This window comes from Streptopelia decaocto (assembly GCF_964273445.1).
Source record: "Streptopelia decaocto genome assembly, chromosome: 16".
Lineage (NCBI taxonomy): Eukaryota > Metazoa > Chordata > Aves > Columbiformes > Columbidae > Streptopelia > Streptopelia decaocto.
In genome coordinates, this window is record NC_138671.1 from 7,795,556 (window position 1) to 7,815,924 (window position 20,369).

The 20,369-nt window shown below is 52.2% G+C and overlaps 2 protein-coding genes across 2 annotated transcripts in view; one reads left to right on the forward strand and one right to left on the reverse strand.

Annotated features, from left to right (window-relative positions):
- Positions 1 to 663: 663 nt before the first annotated feature.
- Positions 664 to 2,321, reverse strand: AANAT (aralkylamine N-acetyltransferase; the record flags this gene model as incomplete). The annotated part of the gene is made up of 3 exons (XM_082067067.1): positions 664 to 969; positions 1,711 to 1,865; positions 2,165 to 2,321. 3 exons carry the CDS (start codon positions 2,319 to 2,321, stop codon positions 664 to 666), a joined length of 618 nt encoding a protein of 205 aa, XP_081923193.1.
- A 10,579-nt stretch (positions 2,322 to 12,900) lies between these two features.
- UBE2O (ubiquitin conjugating enzyme E2 O) overlaps positions 12,901 to 20,369 on the forward strand; it is a 60,516-nt gene continuing 53,047 nt past the window's right edge. Inside the window, exon 1 of the mRNA XM_082066724.1 lies at positions 12,901 to 13,315. Within this exon, the coding sequence (XP_081922850.1) occupies positions 12,941 to 13,315 (375 nt within the window). The 5' untranslated portion in view covers positions 12,901 to 12,940. The remainder of the gene's footprint in view (positions 13,316 to 20,369) is intronic.

Sequence of the window (20,369 nt, forward strand, 5' to 3'; positions counted from 1 at the left end):
CCATCTCCCGAAAAGCTCAGATGCCCCAAGGGATGTTGGGTGGTGCCCCCACTCTGGCTGTTGTGGCGAGGCAATGGTCAGAGTGGGGCAGGAACGCACACAAGCTGTGAAGAAAACCACCGTCACATCTTTATTTGCTGCGAGGTGTTGCAGAAGGCTTGTCCCGGGACAGTTGTGAGTTTGGGGGGGGGCAAATGGTTTGGACTGCCCCCCCAGGGAGGCTCTGGAAGGTGCAGCTGGGGGTGTACTCTGGGGTTCTGGACCCCTGTTTGGTCTGGGGGCTGCTCAGGGAGGGCTTGGCCAGGGCGGCTCCACTCGTAGCGGGGACTCAGGGCTGGAGGTATGTGCATGTATGGGCTCTGTTGGGGGTCTCAGCAAGACATGGTCACATAGTCCTGCAGCGCCCCCCAGCCTTGCTGATACTGTTCCAGCTAAACTGGAGACCAGACTGGGGGGTTGGCGCTCCCAGTGGGGCCAGGCTGGGGATTTCAGTCCCAAAAATGGAATCAAGATGGATGGGACACGTCTGACCTGGCTGGAAGGCAGATGTGGCAGAGCGAAGAAGATGTACACCGTGGTGGGGATGTAGAGGGGTCGCAGCCTCTTATCCCCCACCCCCAGCTTCTCTCCAGGCCCCCCAACCAGGGTTGGACAGGAGGGTGCTCAGCAGCCGCTGTTCCTGCGCATGAAGGCATGTCCCCGCACGGGATGCTGCATCTCGATGAACGCCAGCTCCCCCACCGTCACCTCGCAGGGACCCAGCGCCTTGAAACCGCACTTTTGGTAGAAGGGCACGAGGAAATCTTCGCACATGAGGAGGGCACGGCGGGCGAAGGGCAGGCAGCGCAGGTACTGCAGGTACCGCCACATCAGGATGGAGCCCTTGCCCTGCTGGCGGAAGGTGCGGTGCACGGCCAGCACGTGGATGTGAACTGCTGTGCCCTGTGGCTTGTGCAGGGTCAGCGCCTCCTGCAAGGGGGGAACAGGGTTAGTGTGACCAGGGGCGTCCTATCCTGCATGTCTTGGTTCCCCACCCCAGTGAAACAGGGTCCGCATCCTCCCACAAAGGGAAAAAGGTGCTGGTGCCATCCCCTTCACCTCCTCCAGCATCTCTGAAGGTTTTTCGTTTTAAAATGAATGCTGGGGGGAATTACTGAGTGTATTTTTTAACAGCATCTGTTAAATTAATTGATGAGGGAGTTCATTATCACTGGAGAAGCCCTATAGCAATTAGTCTTGGGAGACGAGAAGGCTCTGGGGAGACCTTATTGCCACCTTTCATTACTTAAAGGGGCTGATAAGAAAAATGGAGACAGACTTTTTAACAGGGCCTGTTGTGACAGGACAAGGGGTGATGGTTTTAAACTAAAAGAGAGGAGGTTCAGACTAGATATAAGGAAGATATTTTTGATGCTGAAGCTGGTGAGAGCCTGTCCCAGGTTGGCCAGAGAGGTGGTGGATGAACCATCCCTGGAGACATCCCAGGCCAGGCTGGACGGGGCTCTGAGCAACCTGAGCTGGTGAAGATGTCCCTGCTCATGGCAGGGATTGGACTAGATGAGCTTGGAAGGTCCCTTCCAGCCCAAACTATTCTATGATTCTAAGACTTGGTGAGCAGCCCCAGCGCCCCAGGAAGCTGCTCCTCTTCCCCAGGCTCTGGCAGAGCCTCTCCCAGTACACAAGCTGGGAAGAACTGGGTCTGGCTCTTACCTGGCTGAGCCTGTCCTGGTCCCAGAGGGAGCCGATGATGAACGCAACCAGCCTCCCCTCCTCAAACCAGCCAAGGGAGAGCTCTGGGCACAGGTTCAGAAAGTGGCGGATCTCGTCGAGGTGGAGAGGACAGTCCCCAGAGACGGATATGAAGGCTGGAGAGGGACAGCAGTGAGTACAGGGAAGGGCACCCAGACAACTCCCCATGTGGGTGAGCTGGGGGCTGTAGCTCTCCACCTCCTTAATCACATCTTCCCCCACCCTGTTAAGGAGCTTGTGGTGCCCTGGCCACAAGTCACAGTCACCGGTTCCCTCCTTTATCACCCACAAGGTCATGCATGGGGGTTTTGCCACCACAGTGTGCCCCCGAAGAGAATGAGGGACCGCTGGAGGGAAGGGATGGGACATGTCCAGCTGATGCCATGGGGCAGCACCTCCCCGGGCAGCCCCTTACCTTCCCGCTCGATCTCGAACACGCTGGTGGCATCCTCGGGGCTGAGGCAGCGGAACTCGCTGGCGGGCAGCGTGTGGCGGCGCTGGCCCCCGGGCGAGCTGCGGGGGGACCTCAGGTGAGGGGGCTTCAGGAAAGGCAATGCGCTGAGAGCCAACATCCTCCTCCTCTTGCCTGGTGTCCCACCTCTGCCTCTGCTTCGCAGCCTCTGCCAGCTCCCGGTGTCACAGAACCCTTTATTTCAGCCAATCTCCTCCAGCGCTCTTAGCTGCTGAAAATACCTGTTGATCACGCACAGGATTAGGCTGCTTGCCACCCGTTTCCTATACATATGTGTGTCTATATATATATATGGATATACACAGCAAATACCTGCCCACAGTGACCCTATTGCCAGTCTGCTGTTGCTGCAAGCTGGTGCTGGTGCAGGAGCCTGGCACAAATTGTGGGCTGTAAGGAACTCATGGTCCCAGGGACAAGGGGAACAATAGCCTGGGGACCAGCTGCCAGCATCCAGGCAGTGGGACAGAGCAGTGACAGGGGTTGTTAGAGGAGCAGGAGCAGGCATGGGGCTGAGCTTCCTGCCCCACATCTCCCGCCCCAGCCCGTGCCAAAGCCGGGCAGTGGAACGGGCAGAAGAGCAGGGCGGGGGGGTAGGTCTGCCCCCCAGAGACAGCCTGAGTTCCAGGATTTACTCCCTTCTCTGGCTTGCTCAGTGGGTAAGTGACACAGCTTAGTCCCTGTTGGGTTCTTTGGTTGCGTCTGTGCTCACAGACATTACTGAGACAGGTCAACGGCAGGACAAGTGAATGCCACAAGCCTTGGGCATCCCACATGGGTGAGGTGCCCCCAGGCTTTGCCCCCTGTCCCAGGAGCTTTGGGCAGTGTAATCCCAGCAGGCACAGCCCACCCCAGGACATGCCATCTGTGACACAGGACCCCAGACCCCCCAGTTCTCCCAGGAGGGTCATCAGCCCCCGAGCTCATGCAGCAGCACCATCCTGCGCCGCCCGGCCAAATCCCCTGACCTGGATCAGAGCCTGTCGCTTCAATCTGCCTCCTGCTTCATGTGCAAGCAAACCGAGTTAATAAATCCAGAGAGAGCCACAAACTGAGCGAATAACTTTGCTAAGCACATGCGTCCCACAGGCAGAAATAGCGGGAAGAGCTGCCAGAGCCGTCTGTCTGTCCGGCACTGCTCAGCCCAATATTCAAGCAATTTGCAGCAAAGTCAATGTGAAGCCAGGTCATTTTTGATTATTGTTTGAGAGGTGCCAGCTTTGCCTGCTAATTATAGGCTTGCCTCCAGCTAATAGGATTTATAGAAACAAAAGCATTACCCGCACAAACATAGCGCAGGGCAGAACCGGTGCAAGCTGGGAATTTTCCATCCTGAAATGCTGAGGGCTGGGTGTTTGAAATGCCTGTTTTATCCTGCCTGAGGTGAGACAAGGTGTTGTTGTGATTTATTTTCAATGAATTGCTGATTCAACAGTGGATGTGTATCCAAGGGATCGGGTCCATCAGGGAGAGAGGTTTTCTTTGGCGGGGGAATTATATAGCATCCCCAGTGCTGGTTCTAGTCAGCAAGGGGTGTTTGCAAGGACTAACTGAAATGGTGATGGGTTCATGCTCCAGGGAGGTTTGCTCACCAGTAGCCAGGTCACTGTCCCAGAGTGAGTCTTTGTCTCAGATCATACACAGGCTGTAAAGAACGGAATACTGGAAAGTCTCTATGGGGACATCTGCAGAGTTGGGGGATGGCTCAAGAACCCTTGTGTGAGTGGCTCTTCTGTTCCCATTGGAGACAGAAGGGAAAGGGGAGTCAGATCCCTCCAGCTATTTTTAGAAATGTCTTGAGACCCCAACCAGCAACAGCCCAGAGCAGAATCTAGTGATGTGGAAAGGTTGCTCCTTAGCTTGTATTCCTCATATTTTTTCCTCTCCAGCACTTTATTCCTGCAACCTGGGTTATAAAGCTGGAGGGCTGATATATTTGTTTTCTGGAAATGAACTTTTTGCTTTGCTTCTCCGCTCCCTGCAGATGCAAACGTCTCCTGTGGTGGTTATATACAGCCTGCAGAGCTCAGAGAAAGCTGTCACCCTCCACAGCCCATTCCTGGAGCTGATCCCAAGCCCTGCACATCCGTGGGGATACCAGCACTTACACCTGGGAAGCATCTGACCTGCAGAGGTTTCCTTCACCTCACCCCAATTCAAAGAGCAAGTAAGAAACCAAGTGAGCAAGAAACTCCTGTTTCCCTGGCTCAAGGCATCTGTCTTTCATGCTCCAACACAGCCTCCTGTATATTGTTCAAGTCTCTTAAACCCCAGGCTAAATTTTGTGCTGTAGCTCCTTACCAGACCTGGTACATATCGATCGATCAATACATATGTCACATGTAGCAACATCCCAAAAGCTCCTCCTGTAAATTTTCCCCAAACTCGTGTTTGTGTACTAGAGATCAAAGCATCTATATAGTACATAGTGATGTTCATGTGTAAATAAACAGGCAAGCCTGCAGAATCCCACTAATGACATCTTTATATTATGTTATGGGTGTCTACCTGGATTTGGAGCCTGAATTTTTGAATTCGTTAGTAGTAAGGAGTTATTCACCTAGTTTTGAAGCCAAATATTCTTTACAAAAGAGCTCAAGTTCTTTGCAGACCCCAAACACAGAGAATTTCAATGAGAGGAGTCCCTACTACACATGGCTTTTGACAGGACGCGTTGGAAGCGCAAGGATGGGACAGGGGCTGTGACGACAGTCACTGTCTTACCTCCACCAAAGCAATTTTTCAGGCAAGCCAAGCTCCACACACCAACCCACCTCCCCTCCGTGGTGATTGCCCCAGTGCTGGGACACTGAGGCAGCTGTCCCGAAGGCTGTTAGTACCACCGGGATGTGACAGGAACATGGGTGCTTACCGGACGGGGACCCCGCGCCACTGCTCTGCCCGCCTGGCCCCGGTGGTGCCGTCCAGCAGCTGCCAGGAGAGGAGCCCTGGGGTTTTCCCTCTCCTCCTCTGTCTGCTGCACCCTCCACAGCCCCGCTTATATATCTTTGTTATTTATGGGGCACGTGATGACACCCTAAGGAGTTTATAACCCTGATGAAAGACAGGGAGAGGTGAGAGGCTTTAAGGTGACAACCCAGCAAAAGGATCCCATCAGGCTTGTTTGTTTTTTTTTTTCCTCTGGCATGACTGCCAGAGGGATAAAACATTTAGCTGATTGCTCGGCTCTGCAAGCCAGGCAGGGAGAGCAGAGGGCTTGGCTAGGGACAAAAAGCGATACATTATGCCAGATCCAGACCTCTCAGATGGCATTGGGAGCCTGTAAGAAGCTGGAGCATCCCTGCTGAGAGTGGATGAGCTTTCTTTGTGCCAAGGATGTGCTGGCCATGCCAAGCGTGACCGTCCCTTGGGCTTGAGCGGTGGGGAGTTTCTCAGGAGAATCAGCTGTCTTCTTGTAGGATGGGGGCCAGACCTAAGGTTTGTGCTCTAAGGACCTTACTGCAGAGACCAAGTGTCTCCTCCTGCACAGCCCTTGGTCCCTGAGAGCTATTACATAGGAAACTGCACGGGCAAAGCGGCAATGTTTGTCCCCATCAGGACGTGTAATAAAAGCGGGATTATCCCAGACATGAGCTGCTAGAAAGGAAATGACTGGGAAGGTCAGCAAAAATAAGGATTTTTAAATGTTGGCTTTATCGTTATCATCATGAGCCAGATGCAGCCCAGAAAGAAGCCCGGAGCAGGAGGCAGCGCTGGCTGCACTGCACCCAGGACACTTCCAGGGGAGCTCAGGACATGCTTTAGTTTCCAGCCATGGGCAAAGTGACCTGGGGCTACATTCTTAACTCCCTCTTTTAAGTTTTTTTTTCATTGAATTAAGACAGAAATATGACCCAGCAGCTTTCTGCTCTTCAGAAATGGCATTTCAGAGCAGTTCCCAGCCATTAAACTGAGGCCAGCAGAGCAGGGGCTGGCCCGTGGCTGGAATAGCCAAGTAGGGATGCTGCATTCAGTGGGTTTAGCTGGGTTTGTGTCTCTCCCCGCTCCCACACAGCTGCAGAGGGTCAAAAACTCCATTAAAAGAGAGCCACAGCAGCGTGCTGAGATTTACAGATTTAGCAACTCTCTCAGCATCTTCAAAGAGCCCCGAGCTGTCACGCTGGCCCCGCAGCCGGCTGGTCCCTCCGTTGGTGTGCCCGCTCAGAAGGACGGCAATTATCTCTGGGTAGGATTTGCAGCGAGGGACGACACGTGGGAGGCAGATGAACCACTGTGTGTCCCTTGCTCTGACAGGACTTGGGGATGGAGTAACACACATGCAGCCAAGGGGCTCCTCAGCTGTGCTGCCCTCTGTCACTGTCCCTGTCGCACTGCTGGGTTACCCCAGTGCTCAGTGGGGTGTGGGAATATAATGGGAGATTGGCACGGAAGTGACCTGAACCTGGGGTGTAGAAAACCACATATATCACACTCATGGTTGTTTAGTTTTGTGTGCTTGACTGGTAGAACCCTGTGTTTAAATAACGTAGGTCAGTGATAGACTCAGAGGCACCTATTGAACATCCTTGAGATTCTTGCTCTGCTGTTAAAAAGATCAAAGCACAGTGGAAAAACTATGCCTGCGTGAATGAAAACCAGCAAGCTGCACTCTTGTTCGCAAAGCCTGAGCTCCGCGGTACCTGCATTCCTGCCTGAGCGCTGTTTCGGAGATTCCCTCAGCTCACCAGGTAAGGGAAATAAATTTACTCTTTGAATTTCATCCATGGTTTTGTGGCTTTTCCTGTGATCTGCCTGTGTGGGCTCCTACAAGCTGCTTTGGGTGGCCGCAGCCTTTGTAGTCCCTTGGCCTCAAGGGGCAGGGTCTGCCATCACAGGGGACGCAGGAGGCATCAGTGTCCTCCCCCATGTGGCACCATCTGAGGAGGTTTCTCTCCCAAACTCACATAATTACTCGCATAATTACCAAGCTGGACACTCTGCTTACATCCCCATTTTGCACCTTCCCCTGGCTTAGCTGAGGGGACCCACGTACCCAAAGAGGGTGATGCTTTTCTCCTGGCAGTGACACAGGAGGGGTGGCAGCAGGACTTTGCAGCCTGGCATCGCTGCAAGGTCAGCTGCAGGCTCTGATTTCATTCTCCCTTCTCTCCTCCCTTTTCACTAGCTGTTGCAGACTGGCAGCATGCAAGCGCTCATCGTTGCTGGAACTTCTCAGTAGGATGAGGCTCTTTGGACATACTCGATATTCTCAGCACTTGCCAGGCTGGCTACCTGCTGCTTTTATCCCTCAGTGCTCCGCTCCTGTGCTGCCAAAGAGCAGTTATAATCCCCAGCAGGTCCCACAAAGCCAGCGTCCCTCCAGCCTCTCCACTGGAGTGGGGCATTTGGTGCAGCTTAGGAGCCTGTGAGCTGGTGGTCTTTTGAAATAGCCGTACAGGGCTCCTATGGATGGTGGCCAGACCCCAGCCCCAGCCTCCAAATAGACCCTAAAGGGGCTGGTTCTGCTCTGTGCTCTGAAATGTTTATATATATCTGCTATGCAAACACACACATACGTACATTTCCTCTGACATATTCCTTTTGGCCCATCAGTGCAGCTGATGCTGTTCTGCAAGACCACAGGGCCGGTTCCCTCTGCAGACCCTCACATGGGGAGCTGGGGAGGTGATGCTGCTTCACAGTTTGGCTGGGATACCAGCAATGGTCAGGGAAGCCTCAGGCTTCGAACTGAGGCTTTGACATGCTCCGGATCAACATGTGCCTTTGCAAGGCTGATATATCTTGTTACTCCTCTGCATGGGCTTTTGAGAAAAGAGTGCAAGCACAGAAGAGGACAGTTTTACCCACATCTGCTTGGCCGTGGCAACCTCAGCCAAAAGTGGGAGACCAGGACCCATCTGAGACCTTTTTTATCCCCTGCCCAGAGCTCAGGCACTGGTAGTGATTAGCCTCATTTCCTTCTCTGCTGGACTGTGGCAGCTTGTAACTAGGTCACGGCCACTCACGACACAATCCTGGGGAAGAAGGAGGTTGGGGTACAGCTCTGGGAGGAGAGGGATGAGGAGGTGTGAAGGAGCCCAGCAAAGGCAGCCCCCACCCTCCAGTCCCAAGGCACCAACTGGTTTATATCCAGTTCTGACTTTGGGACACGGCAGCTGGGTGATGTTTCACTGGGACGTCCTGCTTCTCACAGCTCCACAGGAGCTCTGCTGCCTGTGGTCCAGCCCCAGCACACTGCTGGTGGCAGCCAGGGTGACCCCGTGGAGATGCATGGGAACCAGATGCCACCTATGGGGAAGCCAAATCCTGCAACACAGAGCAAGGCTGGGCCTGGACCAGCCCCATCAGGGGATTCATAAATAAGAGCTCCTGCTCCTCTGGGCCAACAAACCGGGACTGCCGGTTCCCTCCCGCCCGGCCGGGAGCCGCCGGGCCCGAGCCTGCGCGGCGACGGGAGGCGACAGCCCACGAGGTGGCACCAGAGCCCCGCCGCGGGTCCGGCACCGGCACCCTGCGGGCATCCCGGCACCCTGCGGGCATCCCTGCACCCTCCGGGCATCCCTGCACCCTATGAGCGTCCCGGTACCCCGTGAGTATCCTGGTACCTGAGGGCATCTCAGCACTTGTGAGCATTCTGGTACGCTGTGAGTATCCTGGTACCCTTCAAGCACCCTGGTACTCTCCGAGCATCCTGGCAGCCTGTGAGCATCCTGGCACCTTGTAAGCATCTCGAAGCCCTGCAGGTACCCAGCACCTGCAGGCACCCAGCATCCTGTGAGCATCACAGCTTTCTGTGAGCATCCTGGTACTCTCTGGGCATCCCCAGCACCCTCCAAGCCTCCTGGCACCCTGCTGGCATTCCAAGCAGTCTCAGGGCATCCCAGTACCCAGCAGGCCGCCCAGCACTCGCCCATTAACCCATGCAAGGCCTGTGCAAAGACACTTTGTGAGAGGTGTACCCAGTAATAGGTGGGTCCAAAGAGGAAGGCTGGGGCTTGCTTTTCGCCAGTTTCTTGACAGGGAGGTGCTGGTGATCTAACTCATTTGCCAAAAAAAAAAATCACACATGTAAAATGCTACTTGGTTTTGCTTCAGGATTTTGCAGGCTGGCCTGACTTGCTGAGGTCCCTCGGTGGAGATCCAAATAGGCTGTGGCTTGCTGAATGGAAGATGCTCCTTTTGACACCCAGGGGCTGCAACATGCCCGAAGCACATCAGCGTTGTGGCAGTCCAGGCCCTGGGCTGTCGTGTCCTGAAAAAGTGATGAGTCCTTCCTCAGTGTCACTTCCCAAAGGAAGCACATCACAGCCCCAGCTGGGATCACAGTGCAGAAACACACCACCCTCAACTCCTGCTAATGAGTGAACAGCCCTGACTTGTCCCCATTAAGATCCCCCTGCTGTGAGCCTGTTGGTTGTGGAATGTGATTGTTTGCATGGCTATTTGTGGCTCTTACATGCTCTTCAGCATATAATTGCTCTGAAGGGGGACAGTTTCCATCTACACACATGCGTATGCCCATTACATGTTATCTATATTTTATTAGCTGCTGTTTCAATGTACATTAAGGAGATGATGAGAAGCATCACCATGCTGGATAAAGCTGCACTTTGAAACCTTGAGAAGAACATGGAGCCAAAAAGCACCTTTTCCCCCTCCCAAAGCCCTGTTCTAGTTCCCACAAAAGTGCAATTCTCTCTGACTACAGAGGGAGAGAGGTCAGTACCTTGTCCCCAGCTCCAGGTGGGGTGGCTGAATGCCCAGGGGAGATGTTTAGCCTTGAGAAAAGGAGGCTGAGGGGAAACCTTGTTGCTGTCTACAACTATCTGAAAGGAGGTTGTAGCATGGAGGGTGTTGGTCTCTTCTCCGAAGCAGCAAGTGATAGGACAAGAGGAATTGGCCTCAAGTTGTGCCAGAGGAGGTTTAGATTGGATATTAGGAAACAATTCTTCACGGAAAGGGTTGTCAGGTGTTGGTAAGGGTGCCCAGGGCAGTGGTGGAGTTACCATCCCTGGGGGTGCTTAAAAGGCATTTAGACAAGGTTCTTAGGGACATGGTTTAGTACTAGAGTTAGGTTAGGTTATGGTTGGACTCAACGATCCTGAGGGTCACTTCCAACTGAAAGGATTCTATGATTCTATGTGCTGCACCCCCCCAGCACAGCAGTGGTCAGAGGGTAAAATCCTCATGCCTGAGGCACCTGTGTGCTCAGCAAGTGCTGAGCTCTGCCTTTCTGCCCTCTATCTCATCCACTTCACAGAGGTCATGGCCTGTAGACAGAGGTCTGAACTCCCAGAAGCACATCCCTGTAAACAGCTGTACAACCACGTGGCAACAAATGGATCTTTAAACTGTCTTTCCCCACGGGTAGGCTGCTGTTTTCCTACCCAATAGTACCTTTAAGCTCTATTTTGCTCCTCATCCCTGGGGTGGATGCTGAGAAATGCCCCAGCAGGGAACCACATCAACACGATTCTCCTCTGATTAAAATTATGCTGTAGCAAGTGATCAAATGCTGGGTGGAGGTCAAGCTGACCTGGGCCCAGGGGAAGGCACCATCCCCACAAGTCCCTGATTTGGAGGCAGGACAGGAATAGTTCATACTTCTGCACCACTTAGAGCATCCTGCTGCCCACATCTTGGGATAGCCGAGGAGCCGGGCAGAGCTGAAATGCCAGCCAGCTCCCAGAGCATCCCTCATCCATGTAGCACCCCTCTGCCCCAGCCACTTCCCAGCTCCTTCCCAGGGTTTTAGGGCCATTTTCGAGGTTGGAAAATCCCAGCAGGCCTGAGGAGAAGGTCCCTGCTCCCTCATGGGGCGGTGAATCTTGGAGGCGAGCACAGGCAGACCCTTACCGCTGTTGATTTTCATAAAAGGAAAACCCTTGGAAGGAGCAATGATAGCCAGCTGGCTGATCTAACTGAGGAAGAGCATCCTTGCATTTGTGGAAGGGAGAGGGAAAGAGAAAAAACACTGCTCTGCCACTTCTGGGGTTTTTCCTGCATCAAAACAAGTCAGGCTGAGGACTTGGGGCATTCCTGTAGAATTCCAGCCAATGCTGCACAGGTGGGGAGCTCTAGGGAGCAAAAAGACAGGATATCTTTGGGTAAAGGGCAGGCAGTGAAGGCTGGTTTGGATTCCTTTAGCCCTTTGCCTGCCAGAGCAACAAGACCCACTCAAGAAACCACTTCTGTTTCAAAAATCCCTGCAGATGGAGAGGGAAAAAAACCCCTTAGAGTCGATGAAGCCAAATATTTGGCTGATTGGCACACCCCAATGGGGGCTTCTAGGAGCCATAAAAAGCAAGACCAGGCTTTGCTGTCAGCTGGGGGGGCACCTCCTAGCAAAAGGCAGTGCCCAGTGCCAGGGTGGCCCCCACCCTGTGCCCAGGGTGGCCATCTCAGAGGGACAGGGATGGCCCAGGTGGGCATGAGGGACAGAGGGTGGGCTCTGTGTCCCTTCCCCGTGCAGACACCTGCATCAGGGTTGCAATATTGAGGTTTTCATAGTAGAGGTGCACACACTTATGGGGTGAGACCCATCAGCTGCTCAAGACGGGCACTGGAGCTAGGGATTTCTCTGCTCTACTAGTGACCGAGAGTCTGGGATCCCAGGACGATGCAGCGCAGCCGCCCCCATGCCTGGGGGCCCTAGTGATGATGTATTGCAGCCCCTCAAGACCAGGGACTCCTGGATGATGGAATGCAGCCCCCCATAATGGGTGATCTCAGGATGATGTGGTGCAGCCCCACAGCTGGGGATCCCGGGACGATGCAGTGCAGCCCCATAACTTGGGATTGTGGGACAATGTGGTGCAGTCCCATGCACGGGGATCCAGGGACGATGCTGTACAGCCCCCCATAATCAGTGATCCTGAAGATGATGCATTGCAGCCCCACGCCCAGGATCCTGGGCTGGTGCGGTGCAGCCCCCCATAACCAGGGATCCTGGGGATGATGCCATGCAGCCCCCCATAATCATAGAATCATAGAATGTTAGGGATTGGAAGGGACCTCAAAAGCTCATCCAGTGCAATCCCCCCATGGAGCAGGAACACCCAGATGAGGTTACACAGGAAGGTGTCCAGGTGGGTTGGAATGTCTGCAGAGAAGGAGACTCCACAACCTCCCTGGGCAGCCTGGGCCAGGCTCTGTCACCCTCACTGAGAAGAAGTTTCTTCTCAAATTTAAGCAGAACCTCGTGTTCCAGTTTGAACCCATTACCCCTTGTTCTATCACTGGTTGTCACCGAGAAGAGCCTGGCTCCATCCTCCTGACACTCACCCTTTACATATTGATAACCATGAATGAGGTCACCCCTCAGTCTCCTCTTGTCCAGCTCCAGAGCCCCAGCTCCCTCAGCCTTTCCTCACACGGGAGATGCTCCACTCCCTTCAGCATCTTTGCTGCCCTGCGCTGGACTCTCTCCAGCAGCTCCCTGTCCTTCTGGAACTGAGGGGCCACAACTGGACACAATATTCCAGATGGCGATCCCGGAACGATGCGGTGCAGGCCCCTATAACCGGGGATCCCGGGGATGATGCAATGCAGCCCCCCATAACCGGTGATCCCGGGACGATGCGGTGCACCCGCCCCACAGCCCCGCCCCGGACCCGCCACGTCCCTCCCGGTGGGCGTGTCCCCGAGGTGGGCGTGTTCCCGCCGAGCCCCGCCCCCGGGCCGTTACTTGCGCGCGGCCCGCAGCGCCCCTCCCCCAGGCTGCGCCGCGGCCGCGCGCTCTCCCGCTCTCCCGGCGCCATGGCGGACCAGCCCGCTGAGCCGGCCCCGGCTCCCCCCGCCGCCCCGGCCCCCCCCGCCGCCCTGCCCCTGCCGGCCCCGCCGGGCGGCTCGCAGCGCCTCCTCTTCTCCCACGACTTGGTGTCGGGCCGCTACCGCGGCTCGGTGCGGTTCGGCCTGGTGCGCCTGATCCACGGCGAGGACTCGGACTCCGAGGAGGAGGAGGGCGGCGGGGGACGCGGCACCGGCGGCGGCGCCGCCAGCTCGGGAGGCTCCGAGTCGGGAGGCCCCGGGGCCGGCGGCGCGGAGGATGGGCGCGCCAGCCCGCTGCGGCGGGGCTACGTGCGGGTGCAGTGGTACCCGGAGGGGATCAAGCAGCACGTCAAGGAGACCAAGGTAACCGGGGCGGCCTCGGGCACCGCCGGCTCCCGCCGAGGGGGGGTGTCCGCGGCCTGGCTCGGCCTCTGCGGCCGTGTGTCCCCGCACGGGGTCCTGGCTCCGGCGGCGAGGCCGGGGCTCCGCCTTGGAGGCCTCCCGGGGCAGGGGCCTGCGCGGCCTGCGGGCTCTGGGGCTGCCGGCCGGCTCGCTGCCCCGCGGGCCGGGGCGTTCGGCTGCTCTGGAGCCACCCCAGGAGGGGCTTATTGCCCCTTTCCCCTATGGCCCCCTCCTTGCCTGCTGCTGCAGCAGCCTGAGTGTGGGGAGCATGGACCGTGTCCTCCAGGGGTTGATGTCCCTTTCCCTTCCTGCATGGCGCTCCTGGAAGCCTGGCGCAAATGTCGCTCCTGCCTTTGGCTGGTGGCAAGCTCGGCTCTTTGGGTGGCTACTGGGGCTTAATGACTCTAAGGAAAGGCCTGGCTGTGAAGGTGGTTGCAGTCAGCTCCAAACCCCTCTCACTCTCTGGGGATGTGGGCCAGTATCGCTGCCTTTATTGGATGGTGTCGTCATCGCCCGTGTTAGGGGAGTTCACAGCCGAATAGGGAAACCTTGGCTAGATAAGGATTTCAGTGGCAAGGAACCGTGGCTTGGATCTGCCCTTGTTTACGTGAGCCTTTACCCCTCCAGATGATGAGGCATATGTAAATCTGTGGCCTCTTAATTATACCTGAAGAGCCACGAGGTGCAGGTATGTGTTAGAATATTCCCACTTCCCAAAGTTCATCCGACGTGGGGTTTAGCACAGACTGACTGACAGTACGGAGACAAAAGCGAGCGAGGGGGCACTGTAATATAGCACAAAGGGGCCTGCGAGGAATGGGCGTTGCACGGAAAACAGGCGGCCGATGCTGTTCTTGCAGCAGAGCGGGTCCGGGTGCTGCTCTGGGGATGTTTCTGGTGTTGGCATCTACTTTGGTATTTCAGAAATGGCCACGTACACCGAAGGAGAGAGGGGAGACTGAGAGGAATGAAGGAAGGTGTGTTGCAGTCCTACAGGCATCGGTGGGATTGCAAGTGCTAACAGAATGAGCTAAATTTAGGTGGCAGTGTCATTAGACACGTGACCAGTCGGAGATAAGGAAAATGAAAACAGGTATTCAGAAAAGATACTACCACGCAATGTATTTCTACCTTAAAATCTTTCTCTAAAGAACCACAATATAATCACTGCAGCCTTCCAATAAAATCTTTGTGTGCTGTTGCAGCAAAAATTTGTCCCAGGTCGAGTGTGGTTTTCAGCATCTAAATAAAGCTGCCTTGATTTGGGTGAGTAAACACTGCCTTAGGAGTTGTTATTGGATTCCCAAATCCAGAAGTGATGGCTCTGGTTTTAGCCGTTTGGTAACTGTACCCTTTGCAGTGTTAGAAAAAGCTAGGCTGGGAAGGATCAGAAATCAAAGATACTTGTGTAAATAAATGGTCTGTCTGTCTTTCCTTTCTGTGGTCAGGCATCTTTACCTCTCCGGTAACAGACCCTGGGGAGAAGTTTCCTAAGTGCTTGAGGAATTAAGGTGTACTTTTCATATTGATTTTTCCATTTGAAAAGCTGCCCGCTAACAAAATTGAGAGGCATTGTGTATGATCTGCGCTGCAGCTCGGGGTGTCTAAAAACAAATCTGACGCCATTGAAAACACGCTGTGGGACTTATTTCGTGGTTATAATCAGGTTTTTTAGCTCTCTGGTGACCCAGCCCTTTATGTGTTACACCGATGGGTGAGAACAAGCCAGGTAAGCCTGACATGCTTGTCATTGTCCATGCTGGGAGGGGTACAAACCATCAGCACCACCTGGTCGTCCTGGGCCTAAAGTTTGCTTAATTTTGAGTGCTGTTGCCAGCTGTTTTCTGCAGATACATCTTTTGGCTGTGACTCTGGCTCTCTAGCACCTTTGGCTGCGAGATTCTTGTTTGACGTACTTAAAAAATGTTAACCTGTCCTGGCCACAGCCGAACCATGGATTAAAGAGGGTGCTTGTTGCACCTTTTTGTTACCTCTTCTTTCCTTAGTTCTGCAGTGGGTAAAGGGTGAAGGTACTCCTGGAGCCAGGGATTTCGCTAGCCCCATCTTGTGCCATCATGTGCCTTGTTTGTATGTAAGATCCCACTTTTGTGTAGAAGGCTGGCTGCTGTCTCCTGTTTGTCAAGCACTTTGAGATCGATGAACCCTGGCACATGTACTGGATAGAGCAAGTGTTGTAACAGAGGGAGGGGAGAAATAAAGTGTTGCAAATTTTGAGGGCAGTGAAACAGCATCTTCAATTCCTAGCGCAAGGTCAAAAGCAGTTCTCTGTACGCAATTATAATCCTAGAGCTTTCCTGTCTTTTCTTTAAACTATGGGGGGTTAAAATATTTTTTTTTCAGCTGGGGAATAGGTAGGCTGATCACTTTTGCTGCTGCTTCTAGAAGTTCCACGCTTGCTGTTGCTCTTTCCTGTTGGAAATCGTAGGCAGACTGCTGCTTGATCCAAAAAGTGCGATTGCTGATGTTAACAAGCAAAAGAAACTTTCTCTTGAGATAGAGCTAGCATTTGGTACAAAGCCCCATCTGCTCTACCAACCGAAAAAGTAGTTTATCCAAGTGCATTCCTGCCTTTGATTCCTGGCTAGATAGTCATTAGCAGCATTGTGATGATGATGTGAATAGAAGATGAGCCAGGATTTCTTACCCTCTTGCTCTGTGTGCTCCTTTCCTGCCTTCCATGACCACTTTCCCTGGTCAAAACACTGGGAAGTCATTGTTGCTGAATATTGTAAAGCCCAAGCAGTCCTGGAAGCACAAAGCTTCCCTTCCCAAATATGTTTGCCGCCTATGTCTTGCCCGACCCAACAAACCTGAAGAGCAGTTCCTATTCTATGGCTAAAGCCATCTCTTCATTTGAATGTGAGATGGAATTTGTGACTTGAGCTGTGAAAGTACTGCAAACTGGTGTCAGCAGTTGATGCTTTTTCTAACAAATTAGCAGGATTACCTGAGACCCAGCTGAATTTTAATGTCAAGATTTCTCAGCTGTAGGATAGCGTTCCTGCTGTACACTTGAGCTGCCTTTGGGCATTCGCAAAAATGCTGAACATTTTCAATATTAGTAAGGCTCATGGGCTGCTTTAAAGTCCTGCTACCCTTCCTCCTGCCTGAAAACCTCAGTGCTCTCTGGCACCTTTAATTTTCACAAAGCCTGTGCAAGGCAGATACGCAGGAGCTGCAGCTGGGGGAAGTGGAAAGTGCAGGTGTTGTGTTTCAGCACCTTATCTCAGGCCTTTAGCTGCTGAGTTCCTGCCTGGGGGAGCAAATGCTTGTGCTGGTGACTTGGGGTGACACTGTGGTATGCACACAGTGCTGACTGATTTACGTGTTAGGGACCCTCTGGGGTCCTGGGGTTGCTGTAGAAGTCAAGGTGCAATTTATTTATTTTTTTGTTTAGGTTTTTAGCAGCCTTTTGTTTAGTAAGGTCCCAAATACGATTTGGTGTGAGCTTTGCTTTGGGAATGAATTAAAACTATCAGGACTCCTCAGACATAATCCAGGGGCTGATCAGTTTGTTAGCTGGAAATGAGCTGATGTTATCTCCACAAGTCTCCATATAAATTTGACTCTGCTTCATCCCACACAGCCCTTCTGTTCCTTCCCACCCTTCACTGCTCAAATTTCTTGACCTCAGACATTGAGTTGTGAATATAAAGTTGCAGGAGAAGTTCCTGATGATATAGTACTCCCATCATTTCAAGATTTTAATGAATATTTTGATTCTTGTCTGAATATTGCCATGTAGTCGCTGCTGCGATCTAAACTTTTAAGTTGCAGCCTTTCTGTGCTTATACTATAGGTGAAGGAAATATTCCCTTTCACTGAAGGCTTTTGTTTTCCCTTTCTCCCTTTACAGCCACCCTCAGCCCTTTTTGCTGCCATCCCAGCCCACCGGCGTGCACTCTGCAGGTGTTAGTCCTACCTAGTGACTCTGTGAAAACTATTTGCAATTGAGGCGTGAAAACAGAGCCTTAAAAATCTTCCATCAGCGAGCCTGGCCAGGAGTTGGCCATTGGGAAGCGTGGCGGTGCAGCGTGGGTCTGTTGCAGCAGGTGAAGAGGGAAAGCTCTGCCTTGCAGGGTCCTTTTTGGGAGCCGTGAGGAAATGCTGGTTGCAGCGCAGAGCTCTGGTTTTATTGCAGCACGCAAATTCAATGCCCATAAACTATTCATACTGGGTTTATTGTGCGAGGAAGCTGTATCTAGCCCTCTTCTTGCATCTGACATTTCAGTTAGTCTCCTAGGGGGTTCTTTGAAACCACCTGATGTTTGCAGCTGTTAGAGGCAGGAGAAGAAAATAGGCTTACTGGAATTTTTGTGTAAAATAGAACCACTTTAATGGGTGACCTTTGCATCCTGTGAGTAACCATTGCGAGGTGATGTAGCCTTGAGTCAATTCCCCATTTTACTTTGATGTGCTTGGTTCTTGCAATATAGACTTGAGGATCATCATTAATATTTTGCTGCAAACATGGAATCTGGCACAACTTGAAGTATGGAAATCGCAGGAGTACTGAGTAGTGTACACTATTACTGTATGGAGAATTGCTTTGTGTACAGCGTGCAGAGCGAATTGACAATTCAGGCATTGCAAGTGGCCACCTGGGCTAAGCAATTAATTATAACTATTCCAAATCTAGGCAGGAGTGTTATTTTTAAGAAGAACGAAACCTCTCCTTGAGCAAGTGGTTTGTGATGCGCTCACTTTCAGTGTGCTGGTATAGCTTAAAAAAGAAAAGCTAAATTAGTAATGCACTTAGGACTAGCAAACAAACTAATGTGCACTAAAAGCTTTGGAAGGAATCAGTCAAAGCCCATGACAGACTCTGAAATACCCGTGTGAGGCGTTTTGCTGATGTGATGCAGCTCCAGTGCAGACTTCTGCAAAGAAGCAGCTTTAAGCAATTGTATAAAGTTACTTTTTTGCTTGAAGATTATTCCTTGAAGTTAAATGGCAGAAGCTTTGACAGATGCTTTTTGGAGCAAGGTCTTGCTTGCTTATGGCAGCTGTCCTCAGCTCCTCTCTTCATAGGAAAGACACTTTTTAATGTTCAGTATCTGTGTTGGGAAATAATCGGTGTTTGTGAAGCTGAAAGCCTCCTCTCTTTTGACTGTTTGACTCTTTAATTACTTGGGGGATTTCAAAGGCTCAGAAGGAGATGGCACCTTCCTAAATGCTACTTAGGAAAAACCTGCCTCATTGTTTCCACTCTGCTGCTACCTCCGGTGTGCTGGGGTTTTGCCCAAATGGGTCATTGCAAGCACAGGAGCTGATACTTTCATCTGAAATCTTTGAACTTGCGTTTGGGGTTGTCAGTCCTGCGTTTCCCAAAACTGTGAGATGATGGCTTGCATTTTTTGTGTGTGGTTTGTGTTGTTTTTGCTGTATGTTGTGCCCTGGAGCACTTTACCTGTAACTCTGTCCAGGCTCTACCTTGTGTAGCTGGTGTGTCCCACTCCTGAGACCTTTAGACCTATGGCAAGGTAGGAGAATGCGAACTCTACCTTCTAGAGATAAAAAACCATAGGGAGACTCCATGGTGATAGTTGGGCTTTTTTTTTTCCGTTTGCTGTTGCCTGTGAGGCAGCAAAGTAGATGTGTGCATGTTTGTGGCTGAAACTAAAATATTCTGCGAACTTGAATTTGCACAGTTATCAAACTCCAGCAAAGGTAATTGTCTCATAATGGCAAGGTTCTGGGACTGGATGAGGATTTCTTTTTGACAGATATTGGTAAGGGTTTTTTTTCTTAAATTTCTGAGTGTTAAGTGTTTCTGTGAAGGGAGCAGGAGACTGGGGGAGGTGGAGCAATAATGATTGTAAGGGGTGGTTAGAAACATTAAGTTCTATGAAAAATGTGGTTTTGGTAGTAGGAGGTGGGTGGGGATTGCTGCTGTGATAGCTGCAGCTCTTTCAGATGTATCTGAGTCTCAAGTTGACAGGTGTCCTTTAATTTTTATTGCCCTTTTCAGTCTGTGTCACACGAATTGTGTGGAGGATCCTCTGGCTGGTCCCGGGCACATGCAGCCCAGCCTTGTGCACTTCGGTGTGATGTGGGCGCAGTGTGGTTCTTGATAGAAAGCATCTCTGTGTATCTTGGGAGTAAATTTGGAACAAGGAAACCCTGCTCGGCTTGCCTTTGGAGTGGTATCACTTCACAGCCTCTGGTTACAGTCCCTTGAGCTGAAGAGAAACTAGGTAGCGGTGCCCTTGGTCCATTAAGCAGCGTTCATTTTGTACCGTGCAATCGCTGCAGTTCCGTGAAGTCGCATGTGGTTCTGTGTTCAGCACACATCAAACACAGCCTCGATGTGAATAAAAGATGAGCCAGGATTTCTTACCCTCTTGCTCTGTGTGCTCCTTTCCTGCTTTCCGTGACTGCTTTCTGCAGTCAAAACACTGGGAAATCATTGTTGCTGAATATTATAAAGCCCAAGCAGTCCTGGAAGCACGAAGCTTCCCTTCCCTTCCTGCTGCCTGTAAAGCTGTTAGTTTTTCTGCTTGTGAGAGAGGGGTTTGGAGACTGACAAGTGACTCGGGCTGTTTAATCACCAGCTGAAAAGCTGAGGAGCTTAAGGCTTTTTAGCTCTATTTCTTAGCCCAAAGCTGCAAGTCTTTGGTGCATCAGTCCTGTTGAAGAAACTGGGTACAGTTTTCATTCATTGGTGGATGATGAACCTTCTGCTTAGTGCAGCACACTAATACTGGGAGAGCTGGAATTAGTTCCATCATGACTGATTTACTTTTTAACCTACTTTTGAAAGGATGTAACTTCTTTGAGACTAAAAGAATGTTGCGTATTAATCATTTTGGTTGTAAGAAACGGTGCTGCTTCTCTGCTGATAAGGATACTTTGAAAAGTGCTACTTACTTTCTAAGTGCCACATCAGAGCGGGGAAAACAAAACCTCTTTGGCTGTGGATGTTGGAAAGGTGACAAAAACTCTCCCCCACAGGTGGCTGTGGGTAAGACAACCTGCATCTGTGCTGCCAGGT